This window comes from Stegostoma tigrinum, chromosome 7 (assembly GCF_030684315.1).
Source record: "Stegostoma tigrinum isolate sSteTig4 chromosome 7, sSteTig4.hap1, whole genome shotgun sequence".
NCBI classification, from domain to species: Eukaryota; Metazoa; Chordata; class Chondrichthyes; order Orectolobiformes; family Stegostomatidae; genus Stegostoma; species Stegostoma tigrinum.
This window is the reverse complement of record NC_081360.1, coordinates 99,981,462-100,007,761: the sequence shown is the minus strand read 5'-3', so window position 1 is coordinate 100,007,761 and position 26,300 is coordinate 99,981,462. Positions and strand designations below refer to the sequence as shown.

General features: G+C 43.9%; 1 protein-coding gene across 2 annotated transcripts in view; it reads left to right on the top strand.

Moving 5' to 3' along the window:
* Positions 1-26,300, top strand: part of nhej1 (nonhomologous end-joining factor 1) — a 295,514-nt gene that overhangs the window by 264,974 nt on the left and 4,240 nt on the right. Inside the window, exons 6-7 of one of the 2 annotated variants that reach the window (XM_059647679.1) lie at positions 4,426-4,524; positions 21,184-21,298. In XM_059647679.1, the coding sequence (XP_059503662.1) occupies positions 4,426-4,524; positions 21,184-21,298 (214 nt within the window). The remainder of the gene's footprint in view (positions 1-4,425; positions 4,525-21,183; positions 21,299-26,300) is intronic. The other variant, XM_048534678.2, reaches the window with a different exon arrangement.

The window sequence follows — 26,300 nt, the reverse complement described above, 5'->3', positions numbered from 1 at the left end:
CCGGGTTCAAGTCCCTGCCTTGGGTGACTGTCTGTGTGGAGTTTGCACATTCTCCCCGTGTCTGCGTGGGTTCCCTGCGGTGCTCCGGTTTCCTCCCACAGTCCAAAGATGTACAGGTTAGGTGGATTGGCCATGCTAAATTGCCCGTAGTGTTCAGGGGTGTGTGGGTTACAGGGGGATGGGTCTGGGTGGGATGCTTCAAGGGGCGGTGTGGACTTGCTGGGCCAAAGGGCCTGTTTCCACACTGTAGGGAATCTAATCTAACCTTTTGCCAATATGGTACCCACAATGCAATATATATCCTTGAGATCTATACACGATTCAAGACGAAGATATAGAGGGATGTTTTTCCTCTCGTATGGAAGTCTTCAGAATTCCCTTCCCCAGGAAGCAGAGGTAGATAACTGTTGATTCCCTTGTTCGTCAAGAAGCTATCAGGAAAGTGGGGTTTAGGTCAGTCAGGTAGCAATGAGCTTGCCACATAGTGGGCTGGAGAGGCCAAATGTCCCACTCCTACATATGATTTGTAAGTTCATATTGTGTTACAGTGTCATGCACTTGAGATAAAATCAAGTTTATGATTAGCCTAATTGACAGCAGCTGAATAATTGGCTACACAATTTCAGTGAGTGGACAGAAATTGTAAAAGGCCCACAGTAACACAGACAGAGAGACATAGGACAATGCCGCCCTCACCTCTTTCAACCCTGGAGTGTCCTGGTCAATATTTATCCTCCAACCAATGTTATTACAAGGCAGATTAGTAATTACCACGTTGCTGACTGTGCGATCTCACTGTGCACAAATTTCGTGCTGTCTACTGTATTACAACAGTGACTGTACTTCAGAAGTATTTTATTGACCTCAAAGAGCTTTTGAACAACCCTGAGGTTGTGCAGCAGCAATGTGGTAATGACCAAATAATGACCAGTAATGATTTGAGTGGTTTACAAATAACACAATGGACACGTGGAAATAAGTGGCAGGCTGCACTGTAATTGAGGGGTTTAAGTGGTTTCATATCGAATAGTGAACACCTGGGAGTGCGAGGCAAGCTGAAATTTAATTGAGCAGTTCAGGTAGTTTATGGAGCACAATGGGTACTCAGGAGAGGGTTGCATGTTGGAATATAAACCAGGGTGCCGAACCAAAAGCTAGCACCTGAACTAAACAAAATGAGCCCTATAATGTTCACAAGAGCTGTACCTGAGGAATGGACCACAGTTAATGTAAACACAAATTGGAAAAGGATGGAGACATTAATTGTGGAATTATAGACTAGTTAGTTTGACGTTAATCATGGAGAAACGCTCGAGAGCATTTTATGGAAACCTAACTGGGTTCATCTAAAGAGCATCGAGGCCATAAGAAGTTGTCGGCATGGCTTTAGAAGCAGTGGGTCATGCCTCAGAAACCCACTGGAATTCTCTAAGGCCAAAACTGAATTTGCACATGAAACCCATCTAGTGCTTAATATCTGCTTGGAGGCTGTTTAATGAAGTTTTGAAGGTGAAGCTCTTAAACGAGATTGGAATTAATACAAAGGAAAGATTACATTTACATGGCGCCTTTCACAGTCGTGGCGCATGTACAGCCAGTGAAGCAATTTATAAGTGCATTTATTGTTGTATTTTTTTAAAGAACTGTTATTCTTTATTTTAATTCATTCATGGAATTGAGTGCATCGCAGGCTGGATCAGCACATCCCCAATTGACCAGACAGCACTTTAGAGTCAACCACATTGTTATGGGTCTGGAGTCACACATAGGCCAGACCAGATAAGGAAGGCAGTTTCCTTCCCTAAAGGACGATAGTGAGTCAGATGGGCTTTACCAATAATAGGCAATGGATTCATGGTCATCACATTAGATTCTTAATTCCAGTCTTTTATTGAATTCAACTTCCACCATCTGCCGTGGCAGAATTCAAACCTAGGTCCCCAGAACATTAGAGATAACAAGGCGTAGAGCTGGAAGAACACAGCGGGCCAAGCAGCGTCAGAGGAGCAGGAAAGCTGACATTTCAGAAATCTGAAGAAGGGTCTAGGCCCGAAATGTCAGCTTTCCTGCTCCTCTGATGCAGCTTGGCCTGCTGTGTTCATCCAGCTCTACATCTTGTCATCTCAGATTCTACGACATTCACAGTTCCTACTGTCTCTCCCCAGAACATTACCTGGGTTTCTGGATTAACGGTCTGGTGATAATACCACGAGGCCGTCACCTCCCTAACCACCTGCTGGTGCCCTAATAGTTTTTTGATTATGTGATAGTTGGATGGAACCCAGGATGAAAGAATGACAGATCAGCAGACAAGGGCATGGATGATAGACTTCCAGGGAGAAAGCAAAGCTGATAATGGCGATAATGAGTAGGTGAAAATGAGTTGGCTGTGCTGAAAGCATCCTGTACCATGACAGAGCATTGAGTGTGGGCGTGGGCATGGGAGAACATATTCTGGGATGAGTTACAGATCAGGTCCAAGATTTCAGTCAGTACCACTGCACACTGTGTCAGGAAATTGGTGAATTGTACACTCTCCACCGAACCAGCAGGTTGAAGAAACCCCTTTTGGCACTTTTGACCCCACAATCTTTAGCCTGTGTAGCTGAGGCTAAGGTCAGAATTCCTGACTCCACACTGTCAGTAATCACTGAAAGATTTGATGACAAAGAAAATCTTGAAAATTGTTGTTAACTTTCCCACATTACAACAGTGCCTAATGCTTCAATAGTCCTTTATTACTGTCAAGTACTTTGGAACATCCTGGGGTCATGAAGAATTACTCCATAAATGCAAGTGCATTCTTTCGCTCCAACTTTGTCTGTAAGGTTTACAACTTTAACACTTCATTCCTTATCTAAGAAGGTATGGAAAACGAGCCTTAACACGCTTTAACACATTTCTCAGGTTCACCTTGTTACCTTACTGACATAAGTGTGATTAGCAGGACTTACTACACTTTCTTGTATGCACTTTGACCCCCTCTGTAGTACTATGGGTGACCCTTGAGTGAGTCCTGCAACTTAATCACAGTGTTAGCCCCCTTCCTTGTTCATGTGTGATACGCAGCCGCGTTCGCCTCAGAGTGCACAGGGACATTGTGTGACCTGGGGCAGGCAGAAAGCAACATCTCCATTTGCAGCAGGCAGATCAGTCAGGAAACATGTTCCACATTTTGGATGACAGGTCATGTACACAGCGTGACACAATTTCCCAGGCCTTTAACCTTCTCACTACCGTGCCCCACATGGTATCTTCCAGCACCAACACCTTTTGTAATTCATTTGCAGGATGTTGGTGTTTCTGACTGGGCCATCATTTCTGGCCTGTCCCTTGTTGCCGTTGAGAAGGAGGTAGCGCTCCGAAAGTATGTAATTTCAAAGAAACTTGTTGGACTATAACCTGGTGTTGGATCACTTCTGACTTTGTCCGCTCCAGTCCAACACCGGCACCTCTACGTAGGTCTAGAACACAGAAGCAGATTTGCTTGCAACCAGATCCCATAAACTGTCATATAATAACTGGCCAGAGTATGTAATTCTGTCAGCTTTTGGGGACAAATACTGGCTCGGGACACTGGGGAGAATACTTCTATTCATATAACCCCGTGGGCTTTTCTACTTCCATCTGAGAGGGTAAGTGGGTCCTTGATTTAATTGGTGATGTCTTCCACAGAAGGAAATCTGTCATCCTTAGCCTGGTCTGGCCTACATGTGACTCCAGACCCACAGCAATGTGGTTGACTCCTGACCACCCACTGGACAATGAGGGATGGGCAATAAATGCTGGTCTAGCCAGCATTGTTCACATTCTATTAGTGAATAAAAGGCCTTATCTCTGCAGCGACTCATTATTGCACTGAAGTTTCAGCTGAGTGTTTGTACTTAGGCCTCTGGAGTAGTACTTGAGTCCAGTTCCTTTCGTATTTGAAGAGAGTGCTACCTTCTGAGCTACATCTGATTGATAATGCTCGCCCGTGTCTCACCATTTTATTGGAATTGCTCTTTGCTGTCTGTATATGGTTGGCAGTAGTCCAAGGGTTAGACTGGGGATTGTAAAGAGTGGATGAAGTGCACATTCCTGGTATTGACCTGTATAGTGGAAATTTGGACATGTTGATCACAGAAGGGCATATTGCCTTCCTTTGGTTCCAAGTTATTCATCAGAAAACTTAATTTCCATCAAATGTAAGCCAAATCACTTTCAGTTTTGAACTTCCAAGTATTCAGCTTTCAACTCAGAAATCAATAAATATACTTTCTAAATGTGTTATAGATTAGTGGCATTTGAAAATTCAATACGCTATATATCTTTTGTATTCAGAGACAGGTGGTTCACTTAGTAACAGGCCAGAGAAGAAGCAGGAACGCTGGTGCCATTACCCTTAGTCACCCAAAGTCTTGTTCTCTTTTATTCATTCACCAGATGAGGGCATCACTGACTGGGCCAGCACTTATTGCCCAGAGGGCCATGAAGAGTGAACCACATTGCTGTGGGTCTGTTATCATGTATAGGCCAGACCAGGTAAGGATGGCAGTTTCCTTCCCTAAGGGACATTAGTGAACCAGATGGGTTTTTCCAGCAATCAGCTATGGATTCATGGTCATCACTATTATGTTCAATCCAGATTCACACTGAATTCACATTCCGCTATTTGCCATGCTGGGATTCAAACCCAGATTCCCAGAACGTCATCTGAGTCTCTGGATTAACAGTTCAGCAGTTAACCTCTCGGCCATTGCCTGCCCTGTTCCTGCCAATGATTCCTGTATTTTTTTAACTAATGTGCCTCCCAGACCAGCAAATTCTGGCATCTAAAATTCTCAATTACCAGCTGAGATCTCTGTGCTCCTTCAATTCTGAACTCTCACACACATGATTTTTATTACTCCGCAGTTGGCAGCCATGCCTTTACCAACCTAAGCCCATTGCTCTGGAATTGGCCCTCTAACACTTTGTCCTCCTATAGACACGTCTTAAAATTTAACTCTCTGACCAAGCTTTTGGCTACCCATCCTGATATTCCCTGATGCAGTTTGGTGTCATTTTTGATTAACAATGCTCAGGTTGAGTGCCTTAGGACTTTTTAACTATGTAAAAGGCCCTAATATAAATGCAAGTTGTTGTGGATTCAAATTCCACTTTAGAGACATGGGCATACAATCCAGGTTGGTACCTTAATGTAGTGCTGAGGGACAGTGCACAATTGGATGGGAATCTTTTCAAATTGAAGCATTAACCTTAAGCACTGTCTGTTGCTCTGATCATGTCTTTATTAAAAATCTATTTGAATAAGATGGTATTTGAGCAGGGAGACCTCAGCCAGCAGTCCTCCCTTCAGCTAAAACAGATTCATCTGCTGTAAATAAATCTCATTTCACAGTGTAAAGCTGCTCCCGTGGTCCATGCACTTGAGAATAACGTTTTGCACCTGAAATCTTTTAGAGACATTTTTGCGGGAACGACTTCTTTCCTTCAGTTGGGAATTAGTAACAAAAAAGCGATCAATTAAAGTTGTCACTATGAGAGTGAAGGAGAAATATAGACTGCTCATTTCAACAAGAAGTCTTTTTGGACAGAGAATACTTTGAATTGGGTGGAGTAAAGGGGAAGCCCATGACATCCTTTAGGAGAAAGTTGACTGACTGTAGTAGCCGCAACAGGCTTACTGGACTGAATGCTGTACTTCTGGGCTGTACGCTTCTATTTGCACTTGAACATCATGCATGGTGTTCGAGTTCACAGGCAACTAATTGTCAGGGTCATGTTGCCTGGCCTTTCTGAGTTAGAAATAGTCATCTGTAGCAATGAGCCATGAAATGTTTCTGCCACGTCCTGATGCCATTCCATTCTGTGACCGCTGTGACCTTGAACTTGACTTCCCTTTGTGCGTCAGGGACGGAGATTCTTAGAGAAATGAGAAAGCATTGATGGTGGAAATGCTAGCATTGTCGGGCTTAGGTTAGACTGATTAACTTATTAACCAGTCGCCTTTTCCACATTAATTTTTTTTCAGCCCAAGTAAATACCTGCCTCCCTTTTAATCTCGCATCTATCAACTTCTTATGTGCCTTATGTCTCTTACAGTCATAGTTTAAGATAAGGGATAGCAGATTGCAAACAGAGACGAGAAGTTACTCCTCTCAAAGGGTCATGAATCTGAGGAATTCATTTCCCCAGAGTGTGGTGGGTCTGGGACATTGAGTAAATTTAAGGAGGAGTTGGACAGATTTTTAATTAGTAATGGGTTGAAGGGTTATGGGGAGTGGGCAGTAAAGTGAAGTTGAGGCTGAGATGAGATCAACCATGATCGTTTTAAATGGTGGAGCAGGCTCGAGGGCCTGAATTGCTTACTCCTGCTCCTAGCTCTTACATTCTTTATATGAAAAAATCTTCCCTGGATTTCTTCCAACTGGCTTCTCTCGAACACTAAAACCGTGGTCTGTTACTCCCCTTATTGAAGAGCAGTTCAGCAGTCAGCTTGATGTATTGTTTGTTTCTTCTATTCTCACTATTCTTGGTGTTTAGGAGTTGCTACAGTTTCTTTAATACTTTACCTGATTGTTATTTACATCTTGGTATAACTGTTCCAACTTTCTCCTTCTACTTGCTTGAACTCAAACAAAACTCTGCTGTATCTTAACCAGTACACACTCAGTGTCTTACCCCTGCACTAGATGATCTATATTACCTCCCAGGCCCGCACCAATTCTTATATTCCTTACAAATTGCTCCAAGGCCTCAGCCATCCATATCTCCTCCAGCCCTACAACCCTCTAAGATCTTTACAGCCTTCGGATTTCTTGCAATTTTCATCGCTCCATTATTGGTGGCTGCGCCTTCAGTTGCTTGGGCGCTGAGGTCTGTAATTCCCTCACTACACTTCTCCACTCCCATTCTGTGATTTAAGACTTAGCTAGGTGTAATTTTGGTCGCCTTACTTAGGGAGTGATATTGGGGGTTCACTCAGCTGGTTTTTTGGGACGAAGGACTTATAATTTGAGGAATGGTTGAGTAGATTGGACCCATATTCCTCAGAGTTTAGAGGAATAAGAGGTGATCTTACTGGAACATATAAAATTCTGAGGGCTCTTGACAAGCTGGATGCTGAAAGGATGCTTCCTTCCATGAGGAAGCTAGAACTAGGGGTGCAGCTTCAAACTAAGAGGTATCCCTTTTAAGATGGTATGATGAGAAATTTCTTCTCTGAAGGTCATTTGTGTTTAGAGTTCTCTGTCCCAGCAAGCGGAGGAGACTGGACATCAAAGAGAATCAAGGCTGAATTAGGGAGGTGATGGACTGGTGCTTTCGTCGCTACACTGTTAATCTAGATACCCAGGTGATGTTCTGGGAACCTGGCTTTGAATCCAGCAGATAGTGGAATTGAATTCAATAAAAACCTGGAATTAAGAGTTGAATGATGGATCACTAGTGTCCTTTATGGAAGAAAACTGCCATCCTTACCTGGTTGGGCCTACATGTGACTCCAGACCCACAGCAATGTGGTTGACTCTTAGCAGCCCTCTGGGCAATTAGGGATGGGTAATAAGTGGGTGTCTACATCCTGTGAATGAATTTTAAAAATACAGCTTTTCAATTAACAAGGGGTTTGAGGGTGGTAGTGATTGGGAATCAGATAGAAAAGTGAAATTACAGCCAAAATTAGATTAGGTTTATCTTATTGAATGGTGGAGCAAACCCAATGATCTCTAATTCCTTGTGTTCTTCTAAGATCTATCTCTTGAACCAAATATTTGCTCGCCCGTCCTAACATCTCCCTCGATGGCCCAATGTCAGACTTTGATAACTTTCCTGTGACTTGATTTGAAACTTAATATGCCAAGAGAACTGTATAAATGCAGGCTTATCATTGTTGTCAGTCACTTGGTGTAGGTATCCCCACGAGTACATTTAGGACAATTTCTACTTTGTCTCTGTTTTAAACCGGGTTAACACGATATGGCGGATGTCAGCAGTTCTTGCCGCCCGTGAAGTTCAGCGGACTGGGGCCCTCAGGTTTATTATTTTGATCTGATCGATGAGGTGTGACGAGTGCCTGGGCTGTGAAACACTCTCGGAAATCATCCTTCCCTGGATTAGTGCTTGGACATTGAAACTTGCCATATATCACAGGGAGATGGGGTCAAGGCCAGTCGGGAGTTAATTGTCTCAAAGCAGGCAGCATTCGTTGTCTGTTTAATGTGACTTCATCTCTGGTTTCATGTCAGCTAATCCTTTTGAGATTTTTTTTTTACCCCTAAAAGAAAAATCAAATCTCTTCCTTCTTAAAAGGCTCTGATTCAGGCTGGGTTTAACCCTCTTGTGTGTGAGCCTAGGTAACAAGTGTTGGTAGATTATTTCACCAGGAAGGGATATGCCTGATTGTATCTGCAAACTTGCACCTCTTACAAGAGCCCTGCTTGGATTTTATTCTCCCCGCCCCCACTTTAAGTCAGGGCATGAGACGATTTAGAGTCATAGAGATGTACAGCATAGAAACTGACCCTTTTGTCCAACTCATCCATGCTGACCAAATATCCTAAATTACTGTAGTCCCACTAGCCAGTATTTGGCCCATATCCCTCCAAACCCTTCCTAGTCATATACCCATTCAGATGCCTTTTAAATGCTGTAACTGTACCAGCCTCCACCACCTCCTCTGGCAGCTCATTCCATACATGCACCACCTTCTGCATGAAAAGGTTGCCTCTTAGGTCCCTTTTAATCTTTCCCCTCTCATCTTAAACTTATGCCTGCTAGTTTTGAATTCCCCTACACTGGAAAAGATCTTGACTGTTCACCATATCCATGCCCTTCATGATTTTATAACCTTCTTTAGGGTCACCCCTCTTAAGGAAGAAAGCTCGTTATCATATCCAAGATAGCTAACAAACCAAAATTACACAAAGCATTAAAAATAGCAACACAGACTTGTAAATCCAAGAACAAACAAAAAAACTGAGGCAGAAGAGACAGAATTGTAAAAAGGAGATGTTATGTTAATTGTATAAAATCCCAGTTAGACCACATTTGGAGTATTCTGGTGAATTCCAACCTTCAAGTTGTAAAAAAAGAGATGTCAAGGCTCTGATGAAGGAACAAGTAGATTTACTGGATGATACCAGAACTGGGAGAGTATACCATTCAAGGAAGATTGAGCAGGCCAAGGCCATTTTCTCTGAAACAGAAACGGAGTGAGCTGTCTAGGGATTTTAGAGATTGTGAAAGGGTTCTGATGCATTGAATGCACAGAAAATTGTTACTCTCACAGAAAAGTTCAGAAATATTGAAACAAAGAAAATAGTTGTAAATATAGGTAATTCAGCCCTTCAAGCTACACCACCATTCAATATGATCATGGGTGATCAATGCAATCTCAATATCCCATTCCCGCTTTCACCCGATACCCCTTGACCTCTTTAGCCACAAGGGCCACGACCAGCTCCCTCTTGAATATATTGAATGAACTGACCCTAACAACTTTCTGTGGTTGAGAATTCCACAGGTTCACAACTCTCTGGCTGAAGAAATTCTTGCTCATCTTAGTCCTGAATGGCTTACCCCTTGTTCTTAGACCATGACCCCAAGTTCTGGACTTCCCCAACATTCGCAACATTCTTCGCATCTAACCTGTCCAGTTGCACCAGGATTTCATATGTTTCTATGAGATTCCACCCTCATTCTTCTAAATTCCAGGGAGTACAAGCCCAGTCTTTCTTCACATGTCAGTCCTGCCCTCCCGGGAATCAGTCTGGTGACCTATCACTGGACTCCCTCAACAGCAAGAATGCCCTTCCTCAGACTCGGCAACCAAAACTGCACACAGAACTCAAGGTGTGGCCTCATCAAGGCCCTGTATAACTAGGGACAGAAAACATAGCACCATTTTATGTGTGAGAGTGGTATGAATATGGAACTTGCTTCCACAGGGTGGAAACAAGTAGCACAGATACACTTTAGGGGAAGTTGCAGAAATGCAGGAGGGAGTTTTCCTTTTATTTGCTTGTGGGGCATGGTGTTGCTGTCTAAGCCAGCATTTATTACCTGTCCGTAAATGCCCTTAAGACATTGGTGATGACCTGTTTTGTTTAACTGCTGCAGCCCATATGCTAGAGGTAGATAGACAATGCTGTTAGGTAGTAATTTGAACCCAGCCAGTTTGTAGAACAATCTAAATGGTAGATCGTTCCCTGCTTGAGTAAGGAACAAAAAGTTGTGTTGATGGGCTGAAAGGTGGATTGTATGGCGTATAAAGCCCAGTATGGACTAGTTGGACCAAATGTCCTGTTTCTGTGCCAGACATCCATCTGAGAATCCAGTGGGGAGTCAAATGAGGAGTCGGTCTCCCTCCTGCCCAGCAATGAACTTTCCTGCACAAAACCTGGTGAAGCACACCGGACTGCTGCAGGGAGGAAGGAGGGAGGAGTGGAATTTTTCCTGATGTCCCCACAGATAAGATTGTCCAGCGGCACATTGCAGAAGCCCAGCCAGGCATACATGAATGCTGCCCAGGTCGTGCAGTAACAACAAGCTGCTGAGCACAGCGACACACCCCAGTTAACATCTGAGTGCTTTGAATTACAGCCCACTGCTGAGCAGTACGTTGACAACCGTCGCTTCCTTACAGTGAAGGTGGACTGCAATCTGTACAGAATTCGATCAGAGATGGGTATAGGTTAAAGATTGAGGGAGTCTGTACCTTTCCTCTGCCTCACATCTATTCAAATCCTTCATTTGCAGTGTGGCAGTGTGGTCGTGTGGTCCTAATGTAATGTGGGAAGTATTGTAGCCAATCTGTGTACAGCCCCACATCCCACCAACAGCAGAGTTAAAACCATGTTTGGTCATGTCAGTCGAGGAATTAATTTTGACCAGGACGTCAGGGAGAACGTCCCCCACGCCCCTACCACCACCACCTCCCCACCACCCCCCCGCCCCTGCCCCCCCCCCCCACCCCCAGCCACTCGTCTTCGCAATAACAGTGTTGTCATGTAGAAAGTCAAAAAGGTGGGCTTAATAACCACTTTGGATCCATGGAACCTTCACTGTATCCCTTCTTTGCTTCCCAATTTTTCATCATTACTGAGCGAGCTTTCAAACTTACAACTAGAAAGTAGCTAGGTTGCAGAGTGCTGTGTATGATGTAGAGATTGGGTTTGAATGTAGTCAGGATTCTATGAGGTGGAATGAGTTAATAGGGATAGCCAGCTTTGCATTATTCACTTTCGATGTGTGGTCCACTTTGTAGGTAACATCTTTTGAATTAAAAACAGAAAGTGCAGGAAAAATCTGTAAGTCTGGTAACATCTGTGGAGACAGAAACAGAGTTAACATTTCATCACTTCCTTATGGCCTCTCAATACAGACCTGAAATGACACCATTCAAGACCACCACCTTCAGCTTTCATTCCTTCCACCACCAACACAGCAGTGTAAACCATTTGTGAAATGCAGTGCAGCAAACTCACTAAGGCTCCTTTGACAGCACCTTCAAAACTCTCAATCACCGCCATCCAGAAAGACAAAGATAGTACATACGTTCAAGCACCATCACTGACCAAGCCACGTGCCATCCTGACTTAGAAATATATCGCTGTTCCTTCAGTGCCACTGAATCAAAATTGTGTAATTCCCTCCTTAACAGCATTGTGGATCCCCCCCACATAAAATAGGTTGCAGCAGTTCAAGAAGGCAGCTCACCATTACCTTCTCAAGGATAACTGGGATTGGGCAATAAATGCTGGTCCAAGGTGGAATCTAAACCAAGGGATTTAAATGCAGAATAGTAAATACCTGGTAATGAGTTACAGGCTAAAATCTAAACCCAGGGATTTATATACAGGATAATAGATACCCAGGAATGAGTTACAGACTGAAATCTAAACCTAGGGATTGATAGACAACAAAGTGTGAAGCTGGATGAACACAGCAGGCCAAGCAGCATCTTAGGAGCACCAAAGCTGACGTTTCAGGCCTAGACTCTTCATCAAAAATGAGAGATGGGGAGAGAGTTCTGAAATAAATAGGGAGAGAGAGGGAGGCGGACCGAAGATGGATAGAGGAGAAGATAGGTGGAGAGGAGAGTGTAGGTGGGGAGGTGAGGAGGGGATAGGTCAGTCTGGGGAGGACGGACAGGTCAAGGGGGCGGGATGAGGTTAGTAGCTGGGAAATGGAGGTGCGGCTTGAGGTGGGAGGAGGGGATAGGTGAGAGGAAGAACAGGTTAGGGAGGCGAGGATGAGCTGGGCTGATTTTGGGATGCAGTGGGGGAAGGGGGGATTTTGAAGCTTGCGAAGTACACATTGATACCATTGGGCTGCAGGGTTCCCAAGCGGAATATGAGTTGCTGTTCCTGCAACCTTCGGGTGGCATCATTATGGCACATTGTGCTGAGGGAGGAGGTGTGGGGATAAGTGTAGCACTTCCTGCGGTTGCAGGGGAAGGTGCCGGGTGTCATCGTCCTCCCTCACCCTCATCCCAGGCCCCAAGATGATTTGCCATATCCAGCAGATGTTCACCTGCACATCTGCCAATGTGGTATACTGCATCCACTATACCCGCTGTGGCTTCCTCTACACTGGGGAAACCAAGCGGAGGCTTAGGGACCGCTTTGCAGAACACCTCCATTCGTTTTGCAATAAACAACTGCACCTCCCAGTCGTGAACCATTTTAACTCTTCCACCCCCATTCCTGAGATGACGTGTCCTTCATGGGCCTCCTGCAGTGCCATAATGATGCCACCCGAAGGTTGCAGGAACAGCAACTCATATTCCACTTGGGAACCCTGCAGCCTAATGGTATCAATGTGGATTTCACCAGCTTCAAAATCTCCCCTCCCCCCACTGCATCCCAAAACCAGCCCAGCTTGTCCCTGCCTCCCTAACCTGTTCTTCCTCTCACCTATCCCCTCCTCCCACCTCAAGCCGCACCTCCATTTCCCACCTACTAACCTCACCCCGCCTCCTTGACCTGTCCGTTCTCCCCGGACTGACCTATCCCCTCCCTACATCCCCACCTATACTCTCCTCTCCACCTATCTTCTCCTCTATTCATCTTTGATCCGCCTCCCCCTCTCTCCCTATTTATTTCAGAACCCTCTCCCCATCCCCCTCTCTAAAGAAGGGCCTAGGCCCGAAACATCAGCTTTTGTGGTCCTGAGATGCTGCTTGGCCTGCTGTGTTCATCCAGCTTCACGCTTTGTTATCTCGGATTCTCCAGCATCTGCAGTTCCCATTATCTCTGGGGATTTATATACTGGATAATAGATACCCAAGAATGAGTTACAGACCGGAATTTAAGTCAAGAAATTCAGATACGGAATAATTGATACTCAAGTGAGTTTCAGGTTGGAATCTCATCAAAGTATTTGAGAAATCTATATATAGAACAATGATTATTCAGAAACAAGAAATCTAATCAAGAAATTTTGATGGTTTATTAATAGAATAGCGCATATCTAGGAGTGTTACTGGCTGAAATCTAATCAAGGGGTGCAGATGGTCTCTATAAATCATGAGGACAAAACTTGAGCGCTTTATGACCATCACCAGAATCTCAAGGTGAAGTCACTTCTCCGATATCACTGTGTGGTATCTCTTATCTATGGATGCCTGCCAACATTCCTGGGTCTAAAAATCACCTTCCACTTAAACCTAACAGCGCCTTTCTCCTGCAGGACCTCCCTCCGGGAAAATGATACTGAGCCTAAACCTCAAATAGATTGAGCAATTTTGCATTCAGGTGTTTCAAAAGGCAGGCTGCTGAATGTACAAAAGACCAAGACTGCCTCTTTGCCCTTTCATTGTTGTTCTGAGGGTACCAGAGTGAGCATTGGAACTATTTTAAGGAGGACCTTTGCACCTTATCTGCAATTTTTAAAATTCTTGTTTACCAGTGGGTTGTATTGATTATTTTATTTCTTTACTGTTCGTACAGGTGCCTGTAAGTTCAGCTGCCAGTAAGTTAACTCATTCCACTCCCTGAAAAGTATCACAATGTCTGAAGAAAATAATGAGCCAACTTACATTCCTATCAGAGATAATGGGAACTGCAGATGCTGGAGAATGGATGAACACAGCAGGCCAAGCAGCATCTCAGGAGCACAAAAGCTGACGTTTCGGGCCTAGACCCTTCATCAGAAAAGGGGGATGGGGAGAGGGTTCTGGAATAAATAGGGAGAGGGGGGAGGCAGACCGAAGATGGATAGAGGAGAAGATAGGTGGGGAAGAGAGTACAGGTGGAGAGGTATTTTTCCATCCTCACCCTTGTCTGCCTTCCGGAGAGACCACTCTCACCGTGACTCCCTTGTCCGCTCCACACTCCCCTCCAACCCCACCACACCCAACACCTTCCCCTGCAACCGCAGGAAGTGCTACACCTGCCCCCACACCACCTCCCTCACCCCCATCCCAGGCCCCAAGATGACTTTCCATATTAAGCAGATGTTCACCTGCACATCTGCCAATGTGGTATATTGTATCCATTGTACCCAGTGTGGCTTTCTCCACATTGGGGAAACCAAGCCCAAGCTTGGGGACCAGCTTGCAGAACACCTCCGCTCGGTTCGCAATAAACGACTGCACCTCCCAGTCATGAACCATTTTAACTCCCCCTCCCATTCCTTAGACGACATGTCCATCATGGGCCTCCTGCAGTGCCACAATGATGCCACCTGAATTTTGCAGGAACAGCAACTCATATTCCGCTTGGGAACCCTGCAGCCCAATGGTATCAATGTGGACTTCACCAACTTCAAAATCTCCCCTTCCCCCACTGCATCCCAAAACCAGCCCAGCTCGTCCACTCCCCCCACTGCATCACAAAACCAGCCCAGCTCGTCCCCGCCTCCCTAACCTGTTCTTCCTCTCACCTATCCGCTCTTCCCACCTCAAGCCGCACCTCCATTTCCCACCCACCAACCTCATCCCGCCTCCTTGACCTGACCGTCCTCCCTGACTGACCTATCCCCTCCTCACCTCCCCACCTATACTCTCCTCTCCACCTATCTTCTCCTCTATCCATCTTCGGTCCGCCTCCCCCTCTCTCCCTATTTATTTCAGAACCCTCTCCCCCTCCCCCTCTCTGATGAAGGGTCTAGGCCCAAAACGTCAGCTTTTGTGCTCCTGAGATGCTGCTTGGCCTGCTGAGCTCATCCAGCCACACACTTTGTTAACTTACATTCTTATCTGGCCTTGTCTGATAACAGTGTTTCCTAGACTATGATAATCCAGTAATCATGTTCAAAGAGCAGTGAGGAAATGCAACAGGCAAATTATGGGGATCAAGATCTCAATACCAATATTTGAAGTCAATATTCAGATGTCGTGTTAATGATGGAACCAAAACAACGTTGCTGGAAAAGCTCCACAGGTCTGACAGCATCTGTGGAGGAGAAAACAGAGTTAACGTTTCAGGTCTGGTGACCCTTCCTCAGAACACATGTTAATGATATTGGTTGGGGGATAAACTTTGATTGCTTTTAGATTCCCTATTTCTCTTCCTATTATGATGCCCTGGGATTAATTATGCATACCTCTACAGGTAGTAGAAAATGTATAAACAGGTTGGTTCCTCTGTTCTGACACTTTTCCCTTACTGTAAATGTATGTTTCAGGAGCAGAAGCCCCTTGAGCCTTACTCTGCCATTCAATAAGAACATAGCTGTTTACTCAAATCTGTATTCTTGATCACCCTTAGTAACTTTCACCTTCCTGCTTAACAAGAATCTACCTCTGCCTTAAAAATGCTCAAGGACTCTGCTTCCACCATCTTTTCAGGAAGAGAGTTTGAAAGACTCACAATGCTCACAGAGAAAAAAAAATTGCTTAATCTCTGTTTCAGATGGGCGATACCTAATTTTTAAACAGTGGCCCCCCACTTCTGGATTCTCCCATAGCTTACCCCGTCAGGATCTTATATGTTTCAATCAAGCCACCTCTTAATCTTTTAAACTCCAGAAGATACAAACCCAGCCTGACCAACCTTTCCTAATACGATGACCTCAGAGATAGTAAGAACTGCAGATGCTGGAGCCGGAGATAACACAGTGTGGAGTTGGAGGAACACAGCAGGCCAGGCAGCATCAGAGGAGCAGAAAAGTTTACTTTTCCAGTCAGGACCCTTCTTCAGAAATTTTATGAAGGGTCCCAACCTGAAACATCAATTTTCCTGCTCCTCAGATGCTGCCTGGCCTGCTGTGTTCCTCCGACTTCACACTGTTATATTTAATAAGATGACCTGCCTATTCCAGATGCTAGTCTAGTAAATGTCATCTGAATTTCCCTCAAAATATTTACATCTTTCCTTAAATAAAGTGATCGATTCTGTGCACAATATTTTGGATGTGATCTCATCAATGCCCTATATAACTGAAGCATAACGTCTACACCTTTGTATTCAATTCAGTGTTGCAATATTGTATTGTCATTCCTTAGTATTTGCTGTACTAATCTTCTATGATTCATGCACTAGGACACCCAAATCCCTCTGCTTTTCAGAGCTCTGCAGCCTCTCACTGTTTAGATAATATGCTTTTCTTTTATTCATCATTTCAAAATAGATAGTTTCATATTTTCACGTATTCTCTTTTCTTCCTGGCTGTTTCTCTCTTTATCTATTTAATGTCACAGATCGTTGTTCATTTGAAGAAAGCTTGATAGGTATTGTATGAACCAAACTCCTATCAAAACAGAAGTTGCTGAAAATGGTCAGCAGGTCAGACAGCATCTGTGGAGAAAGAAATGGTGTTAATGTTTCAGACTATCAACTTTGAAAAGAATTACTAAGCTAACAGGTTAAAAGAAAACCATTGGAGCACACGATTGTTTCAAGATAGGTGATCCTCAAAAAGTAGTGGATCATTATGCCCTTTAGGAAAGGAAATCTGCCATCCTCAGCTGATCTGGCCAACATACATCCCCAGATCTACAGCAATGAGGTTGACTGTAAAATGTTTGAGGAAGCTACTCGTTTCAAAGGCAGTTAGGGATAAGCAGCAAACACTGATCTTTCCAGTAATGTCCATAACTGTGAAAGAATAAAGAAACTGCATAAAACACCCAAACAAAAGCAAATACTGCAAATTTTGGGGATTTTGGACTGAAAACAGTGTTACCAACATTTTCTCCAGCTTCCAAAGCATTTTGATTTTATGGACCAAGCAGTTCCTGGTAGTGCCTATTGAATGTTGGGGAACAGACTGCAACCAGAGTTGCTAGAGATGGATATTCTCAAGCCAGGATGAAATACTCACAAAAGAAAAGCCATTGGAAAGTCAAACAGAATGAAAGATGGGAAGATTGCTATTTCATGACCCCAAGATGTCCCAGTCCACATTACAGACAGTGAAATATTTTTTTCAAAGTGCAGTCACTATTGTAATATAGGGAACATGACAATCAATTTTACAAATGACACAATCGCTGTGACCACATAATGATGTTGTATGTTCCATATTGGAATAGACCACTAGAGAAAATAACCTAGATATTCTGCAGTCTATTGCCACTGGACATTTTATATCCACCTGAGAGGGCAAATAGGACATCAGTTCATCTCGCCAGAAAAGCAGCACGCTCAACAGTGCAGCACCGCTTCTACCACAGTATCAGCCTCGATTGCTTTTGTGTTTTAGTCTCTGGAGTCGGACTGAACTCACTGCTGATTTCATCAGGACTAACAGAGGGTCCTGATGAAGGATTGTGGCCTGAAACGTTGACTTGCCTGCTCCTCTGATGCTGTCTGACCTGTGATTTTCCAGCCTCACATCTAAAGGCTTTGGCTTCCAACATCCGCAGTCCTTATCGTCTCCATTGTTTATTTGTTATTGATTTGTAATCCAGAGAAATTTTCCCAAATCCCACCGTGGCAGCTGGGAAATTCAAGTTTAGTTAACAAAATAATAGAACTAAAATGTGAAATAAATGCTTGAATCAGTAATACAAACATACTAATTAGGAGTCTTCTCCATCATTCAATATTATCGTAGATTCATACAGATTAAGAAAGGCCCTTCAGCCCATCAAGTCTGCACTGATATAACTACTACTAAAAGTGCACTAATACCAATTTTCCCAAACCCTTGAGTGGTATGATATTTGAAGTACTCATCCAAATACTTTTTAAAGGGAACAAAGTGTGGAGCTGGATGAACACAGCAGGCCAGGCAGCATCTTAGGAGCACAAAAGCTGATGTTTTGGGGCTAGACCCTTGATTAGAAAAGGGGGATGAGGAGAGGGTTCTGAAATAAATAGGGAGAGGGGGGGAAGGCGGATCAAAGATGGATAGAGGAGAAGATAGGTGGAGAGGAGAGTATAGGTGGGGATGTAGGGAGGGGTAAGTTCGTCCAGAGAGGATGGACAGGTCAAGGAGGCGGGATGAGGTTAGTAGGTGGGAAATGGAGGTGCGGCTTGAAGTGGGAGGAGGGGATAGGTGAGAGGAAGAACAGGTTAGGGAGGCAGGGACGAGCTGGGCTGGTTTTGGGATGCAGTAGGGGAAGGGGGGATTTTGAAGGTGGTGAAACCCACATTGATACCATTGGGCTGCAGGGTTTCCAAGTGGAATATGAGTTGCTGTTCCTGCAACCTTCGGGTGGCATCATTATGACACTGCAGGAGGCCCATGATGGACATGTTGTCTAAGGAATGGGAGGGGGAGTTAAAATGGTTCGCGACTGGGAGTTGCAGTTGTCTATTGCGAACCAAGTGGAGGTGTTCTGCAAAGCGGTCCCCAAGCCTCCGCTTGCCCAATGGTATCAATGTGGATTTCACAAGCTTCAAAATCTCCCCTCCCCTACCGCATCCCAAAACCAGCCCAGCTCGTCCCCGCCTCCCTAACCTGTTCCTACTGACCTACTAACCTTATCCCACCTCCTTGACCTCCCCACCTACCCTCTCCTCTCCACCTACCCTTTCCTCTCCACGTACCCTCTCCTCTATCCATCTTCGGTCTGCCTCCCCCTCTCTCCCTATTTATTTCAGAACCCTCTTCCCATCCCCCTTTTCTGATGAAGGGTCTAGGCCCAAAACATCAGCTTTTGTGCTCCTAAGATGCTGCTTGGCCTGCTGTGTTCATCCAGCTCCACACTTTGTTATCTCGGAATCTCCAGCATCAGCAGTTACCATTATCTCTGATGACACGTTTTAAAGGTAGTAAGGTTTCCAGACTGGACCACCTTCCCTGATAGGATATTGCAGATTCCCACCACCTGCTGAGTGAAAAAGATTTTTCCCCAAATCCCCTCTGAATCCCTTGCCTCTTACCCTAAAATTATGCCCTCTCATGATTGACCCCTCAACCAAGGGGAGCAGCTGCTCTCTATTAACCCCGTCCATACCCCTCATAATCTTAAACATCTCAATCGTGTCCCTCCAAGTCTCCTCTGCTCTAAAGAAAACAATCCAAGCCTATCTAGTCTCTCCTTCTAGCTCAGTTTCTTCAGCTGGCCAGTTTGCATTTCAAATTCCGCATTTCCACTAAACTGCAGTAATGTTTCATTCTCCACCCAACAAGAATCTATCCACCTTGTAAAAATATTCAGTGACCCTGCGTCCGCTGCCTTCAAAGTTACACAACTCTGAGAGAAAGAAGTTCTCATCTCTGTCCTGAAAAGAGAATTATTAATATCAAAACAGTTGCCCCCAGATCTGGGCTCACCCACACGAAGAAATATCATTTCCACATTCACCTTGTCAAGACCATTTAGCATCATATGTCCCTCAGTCAAATCACCCCTCACTCTTTTGAACTCCAGTGATACCAAGACCCAGCTTGTCCATTCTTTCCTTATAAAGAAACCATACACTCCAGATATGAATCTGGCAAACCATCTTTGTAAACACACCGGTGGAAGTTTACTCTTCCTCTAATGGAGATACCAGACTTTACGTGGCATTTGAGACATGGTCTCACCAGTGCTATGTAACTGAAATGTAGCATCTTTAATTTTATATAACAAAAACAAAAATTGCTGGAGAAGCTCAGCAGGTCTGGCAGCATCTGTGGAAAGAAAGCAGAGTTACCTATCAAATCCAGTGACTCTTAATCAGCACAGATAGCAGCTGGGATAACTATGTGGGATGGGAATAAATGCTGGACTTCCCACTCATACTCACATCCTATGAATAAGTAGTTTGAAAAAGTTGTGTGGAGACAGTTTGCTTTGCAGCATTGTTGTGTTGTAAGTTTACGAACATGTGAGTTAGGGGTAGGCTATTCAACCTTACAGGCTTGCTTTGCCATTCGCTAAGATCAGGGCTAATCTGATTTGTGTTCTGACTTCCACACTGCCTTCCAACCACCCCCAATAACTGCAATGATAATCATCTGCCCCATTCGTAAAAATACTCAAATGACGCCATTTTTACTGCCTTCTCAGCTGGAGCTCTAAAGCTGCTCAAAAACATAAGTTACTGGAAAAGCTCAGCAGGTCTGGCAGCATCTATGAAGAAAAATCAGAGTTAACGTTTCGGCTCCAGTGATACTTACTCAGAACTTTACAGCTTCTGCAGTTCTTTTGGTTTTTTTTCTCTAATGTCGCTCAACCATCTGAGAGAAAAAAATTACCCCTAATCTACACTCTAAAAGGCCAAATCCCGATTTTAAAACAGAGTCCCCACTTCTGGGCTCACCCAACGGAATAAGCATTATATGTCCACTTCTTAATCTTTGTAAAATTCAAATTAATTCTCTCAATCCTTTCTGATAGACGAATGAGGGTGAAATGTTCTCCTAATCTTGTGGCTGAATGTTACAAATTCAGCCACTGTTGTTTCCCCAGGATTAATATCACAGTGCATTGTTAAAAGGAGACTGCTTCCTGCTCAGAATCACTTGCACAGCACATTCTCACCAACTGTTCCCCTCAAAAGCACACACTGTCCTGACTTGAACCTACATAACTGTTCCTTTATTGTCACCAGCTGAAAGCCCTGGAAGTTCCTCCTCAGCCGCACTGTGGATGTACTAACCCCACAAGGACTGCATCGTTTCAAAAGGGCAGCACACCACTGTCTGCACAATTTAGAGATGGGTGATTAATATTGGCCTTCCCAGTGATGCCCACTTCTCACGAACAAATAAAAAGGAACATGAGGGGAGCCTGCAGTCAAAACTTACAATCAATGATGGAAGAGATAGAATGACGTTCCACTCTAACTTGTTGCCTTGTAATCTGTTTTGTTGCAGTGTCTGCCTGAGGCTATCAGCACGCAAGATGGGAGAGTGTTTAACTCTGAGCTCCAGAGTCTCTACACAATGGTAACAGCAGCAAGGGGGAAGCGAAAAAGAGAACACGACTCAGGTAGATGCCTGCAACAAATATATCATGATTCAAAACCAAGTCCTGCTGAACTGACATACAGGACAGATGATCAGGATGTTTGGAATTGACAGGGATAGGCAGTTAATCCTACGGCGCATGACATGGAATTTCCTTCCTAGTCACAATACTAGTTGATCTGAAGAACAATGCACATATGTTTCTGCTTGCACCTTTCAAATATTTCTCATTCCAGTGGTGTGTGCAGCAATTTGTATTATGAATGCATTAAGAATTACAAAATACTTCACAGGGCTGTAGCCAATCCAAACTTGCTGCGAAGCTACAAAAGACTTAACAATGACAAGATGCCAGACACCTAGCCAAAGATCTAGTTTTTGAGGAGCACGTTTATGGCGAGAGAGGGAGAAGGGTAGAGGTGGAGAATTTCCATTCTTCTTTCTGTGCTTTGGTTCTGGCCCTTTCTTTCTCACCAGATTCCTCCCATCTCTTCCCTTACTCTCTGTGTTTTTCTTTCATCTCTCTTGCCCTTTATCAATTTCATTGGCTTCTTACTTCGAACGAAACGAGTGATGCCACACCTTCTATTAAAGTCAGTTCCAATTATGATGGGGGCTGTGTGAAATGAAAAGAGAAGAAGACAGAGGAAGACATTGTTTGGAATGTGAATCAGAGCCCATGCAGAAAATTATCATTAGTTCCCAAATTATAGAAGTTTATAAAATCATAAGGGGCATACATAAGGTACACAAGGGCTTTCCCCCAGGATAGGTGAGTCCAAAACTAGAGGACATAGGTTTAAGGTGAGAGAGTAAAGATTTAAAAGGGGCCTAAGGGCAACTTTTTTACCTAGAGGGGGTGCATGTATGGAATGAGTTGCATTGTACCTGGTGCCGACAATTACAACAATTTAAAGACATTTGGACAGGAACATGATTTGGAAAGGTTTAGAGGGACATGAGTTAAATGCAGGCAAGTTGGACTAGTTCAGTTTAGGAAATGTGGTCAGCATGAATGAGTTGGGCTGAAGGGCCTGTTCTGTGCGGTATGACTCTTAGTGAGAAGGCCACCTGAGAAATCACATTATTTTCCTGTTTATTCTTTTGTGGAATGTGGGTGTCACACTGAAAGCCAGCATTTGTTGCCCTTCCCTTATTCCCATCGAACAAATGGCATGCCAGTCTCTTTCAGAGGATGGTTAAGTGTCAACCATGTTGCTGTGGGTCTGGAATCAACTGTGGGCCAGACCAGGTAAGAATAGGTAAGGATGGAAGATTTCCTCCCCTAAAGGGCCTTAATGTGCCAGACGAGTGTATACAACAATCAGCAGTGGTTACATGGTCACCATTGAGCTAGCTTTTCAGTATCTGTGCTGAGTTCAATTTACAACATCTGTCATGAAGGTAAAGACATCAGAGTCCCACTTCCTCTTTAGAGAGAGGGCTGTCTGGTGGTGATTTAATCTGAGGGCTAGCATGCCTCAGATGAGGGAAGAGTTTGAGAAGGAGAATCCTTGCAGATGTAGGAATTGAACCCACACTGTTGGCATTGTTGTGCATCACAAACCAGCGGTCCGTGGCCATGTGCCATTGTAGGATTCAATGTCATGACCCCAGAATGTTAACTTGCGGCTCCAGTCCTGTGAAATGACCATTGTGCCATTGCGTCCCATATTGTAATGCATTTAGTGTCAGGTGCATAATGGTGGCTGATTTCCTTCCCTAAGTGATGTAAGTGATTCAGATAGTTGTTGTAATTTTATACTTTTAACATTATATTCTAGACTGTTTAATTGAACCAGTTACCATGGTGAGAATTGAACCTGTGCCCAGAGCGCTGGACATGGGCCCCTGGATGACTAGTCCATTGATGTTACCACCATGCCACCATATCTCCATTAAGGCCAGAGGATGGGGCCTGATATCAAAGTTCAGAAACACGGGTGGTGAATTCTGGCTCTGCAGAAGGTTTAAGTTTGTTCAAAAGGTCAAAGGAGCCAGCCTTAGCATAGGGGCAAATGCAGTGTACGACACCCATGTCATAGTCAGAATAGGAGTTAGTGACAGACCCACAGGTGCTACCAGAACAAGCACACAGGACAGTTAGTAGTATCTGAGGAACATAGAAGTTCCTAGTAAAATGTGCAAAGAAAACCTGCATTTTTTGAGGCCAGAACAGAGAGATTGTATTGATCATAAAATATTGGAACGACTGAAACATCATTCTCTAGAAAAGAGAAAGCTGAAGGGTCAGATGAGGACTTCCAAATTTTGGAAGAGTTTGATAGGGCTAGTTGTGAAGATATTTTTCACTTGTGATGAAGACCAGAATGAGGGATCATAAATACAATATTGTTATTACTCAGAGGATTGTAAATCTTTGGAATTCTCTACCCTAGAGTTGGTGGAGACTCAGGCTTTCAGTCAAGGTTGATGCACTTTTGATTATCAGTGGCCCATGAGTAATGGGTAAAAAGGCATTGAGCAATTTGATCAGCCATGATTACATTGATAATGGAGCAGGCTTGACAGGCTGAATGACTTCTAGGAATCAGACAGGGAAATTAGGATAAACCTCTTTATCCATAGACTAGTGAGGATATGGTAACTGCTACTACAGGAAGTGTTTGAGGTAAATAAGCACAAACACATTTAAGGATGTAGTGATTGGAACGACGCTCAGGTAGATCTCATTGACTGTGAGACCTTTGATTGGGATTGTTATCCTGGGCCAATCAGGGAGCCCTGGCTAACAGAACTAAACAGGAGATTCAGAGTCTTCTCATTCTAGGGATTGACTCTGAGCTGGCTGGTCAGAGTCCATGCACGGTGTATGGTAAATCAAGGGTGAGTTGGTGCCGGGATACTGGCCTCTGCACTGTTACTTCGAAGCGGAAAGTGAACTAAATGCGTGAGGGAGAAGCGAGTGGGATACAGTGATGGAATTGGATGAAAGTCAGATGAGAGAACAGATTCATTTGGAGCATAGCACCAGCACAGAGCTGTCGGGAAATAGCCATTTTCTGTGCTGAACATACTTTGTAACAGAAAAATGATGATTGTCAGCTCAATCAACATTGTCACTTCTAATCCAAGATTAAACACTGAGCAGACTGTGGGACAGCAGAGAATTGGAGACACAATGGTAGAGAGGTAGAGTTAGGCTATTTCAATGTATAAGATAGTCCAAAACGCAATTCCAATTTCAGCAAGATGAATGGAGACTTTGATGTTTTGTGAATTCCAATCAGTTGCAAATTCTTATGACCGACGCGAGTTGGTACGAAACTGTAGTCCATACAATCATTCTACCGTTCCATAAGGTTGTAGTTGATCTGACTGTAACCTGAAATCCATATTCCCACCTACTCCCATTAATCTTTCACCCTTGTACTTAACAAGAATCGATCTAGCTCTACCTTTAAAATCATTAAACGATTCTGTATCCAACATCTTTTCAAAAAGAGCACTCAAAAGACATACCCCTCTGTGGCATTAAAAACAGTTAATTTCTGTTTTAAATTGACGACCCTTGATTTTTTTAAACAGTTCTAGATTTTCCCACAAGCAAAAACTCGTCTCCAAATCTACACCCGTCAGGATCCTATCTGTTTTAATCAAGTCGCTTCTTACCCTTCTAAACTCCAGCAGATACAAGCCAAGCCTGTTCAATTTTACAACCCATGCAAGGTGCTGGTCCAGTAGATCTGCTGAGAACTGCTTCTAACCTATTTACATCTTGAAAACACAATCAATGATGGCGACGATAACAACTTCCATCAATTAATATACAAACTCATCTGGTTTACTCTTGTCCTTTGGGGAAGTAAATTTGCAGTCTTTACCCAGCCTGGCCTACCTGTGACTCCAGACCCACAGCCATGTTGACTTTTCACTGTCCTGTGAAGTGCCCTCAGTTCAGGAGTAATTAGGATGGGCAATAAATGCTGGTGTTGAATGTGACACCCACATCCTGTGAAAGAATAAAGACAAAAAGCTGTCTGTCCTTTTCTTCTTTCCTGTTACTAATTCCTCAGGCTTATCCTACAAATGACCAATGCCCACTTTAGTTACTCTTTTCAACTAATCAATAGCCTGTTTTCCATTTCTCTCCAATTTTACTTTGATTGAGGAATGGAGTATAAAATTGCTAAAACTGTATAAGGCACTTGCCTCAGACTACAGTGGAATTCTATGAATATTTTAGGTCTTTTATCTAAACAGAGATATCCTGGCATTAGAGACAGTTCAGAGAAGGTTCACTGGGCTAATACCAGGTATGGAGGGACTGTCTCAGGAGTTTGAATCAGCTCAGTCTATACTCACTTCAGTTTAGAAGAATGAGGAGTGACCTTGTTAAAACATACAAGATGCTCAGTGGGTAGATGGAGAAAGGCTGTTTCCCCTGGTGGGACCAGAGGGCAATAACTCATTAAACAATACCATGAGCATTCAAAATTATTATTCCTTAAATATTATTTCTTAATAGTTTTAGACAGCGATGAGGAAGAATTTCTTCCCTCAGAGGTAAGTGAATCTGCGCAATTCTTTACCTCAGTATGTTATTGAGGCTGGTCCATTAAATATATTCAAGGCTGAGATAACAAGTATGGAGCTGGATGAACACAGCAGGCCTAGACCCTTCCCGAAACATCAGCTTTTGTGCTTCTAAGATGTTGCTTGACCTGCTGTGTTCATCCAGCCCCACACTTTGTTATCTTGGATTCTCCAGCATCTGCAGTATCCATTATCTCTCTCAAGGCTGAGGTACCTTGTTAATTGGGAAGGGAACCAAGGGTGTTGGGGAAAAGGCAGGACAGTGAGGTTGAGAATGATCAGATCAGCCATGATCTCATTGAACAGCGGAGCAGACTCAGTGGGTTGTATAGCCTATATCTGCTATTCCCTCTTAATGGTCTGATGGTTATAAACACACAAGTACAAGCAGACAGACATTGAAACACACTCAATGTTTTGTACCCCTATTCTGTTGTTGATGAGCACAGGCACAAAAATCTCACAAC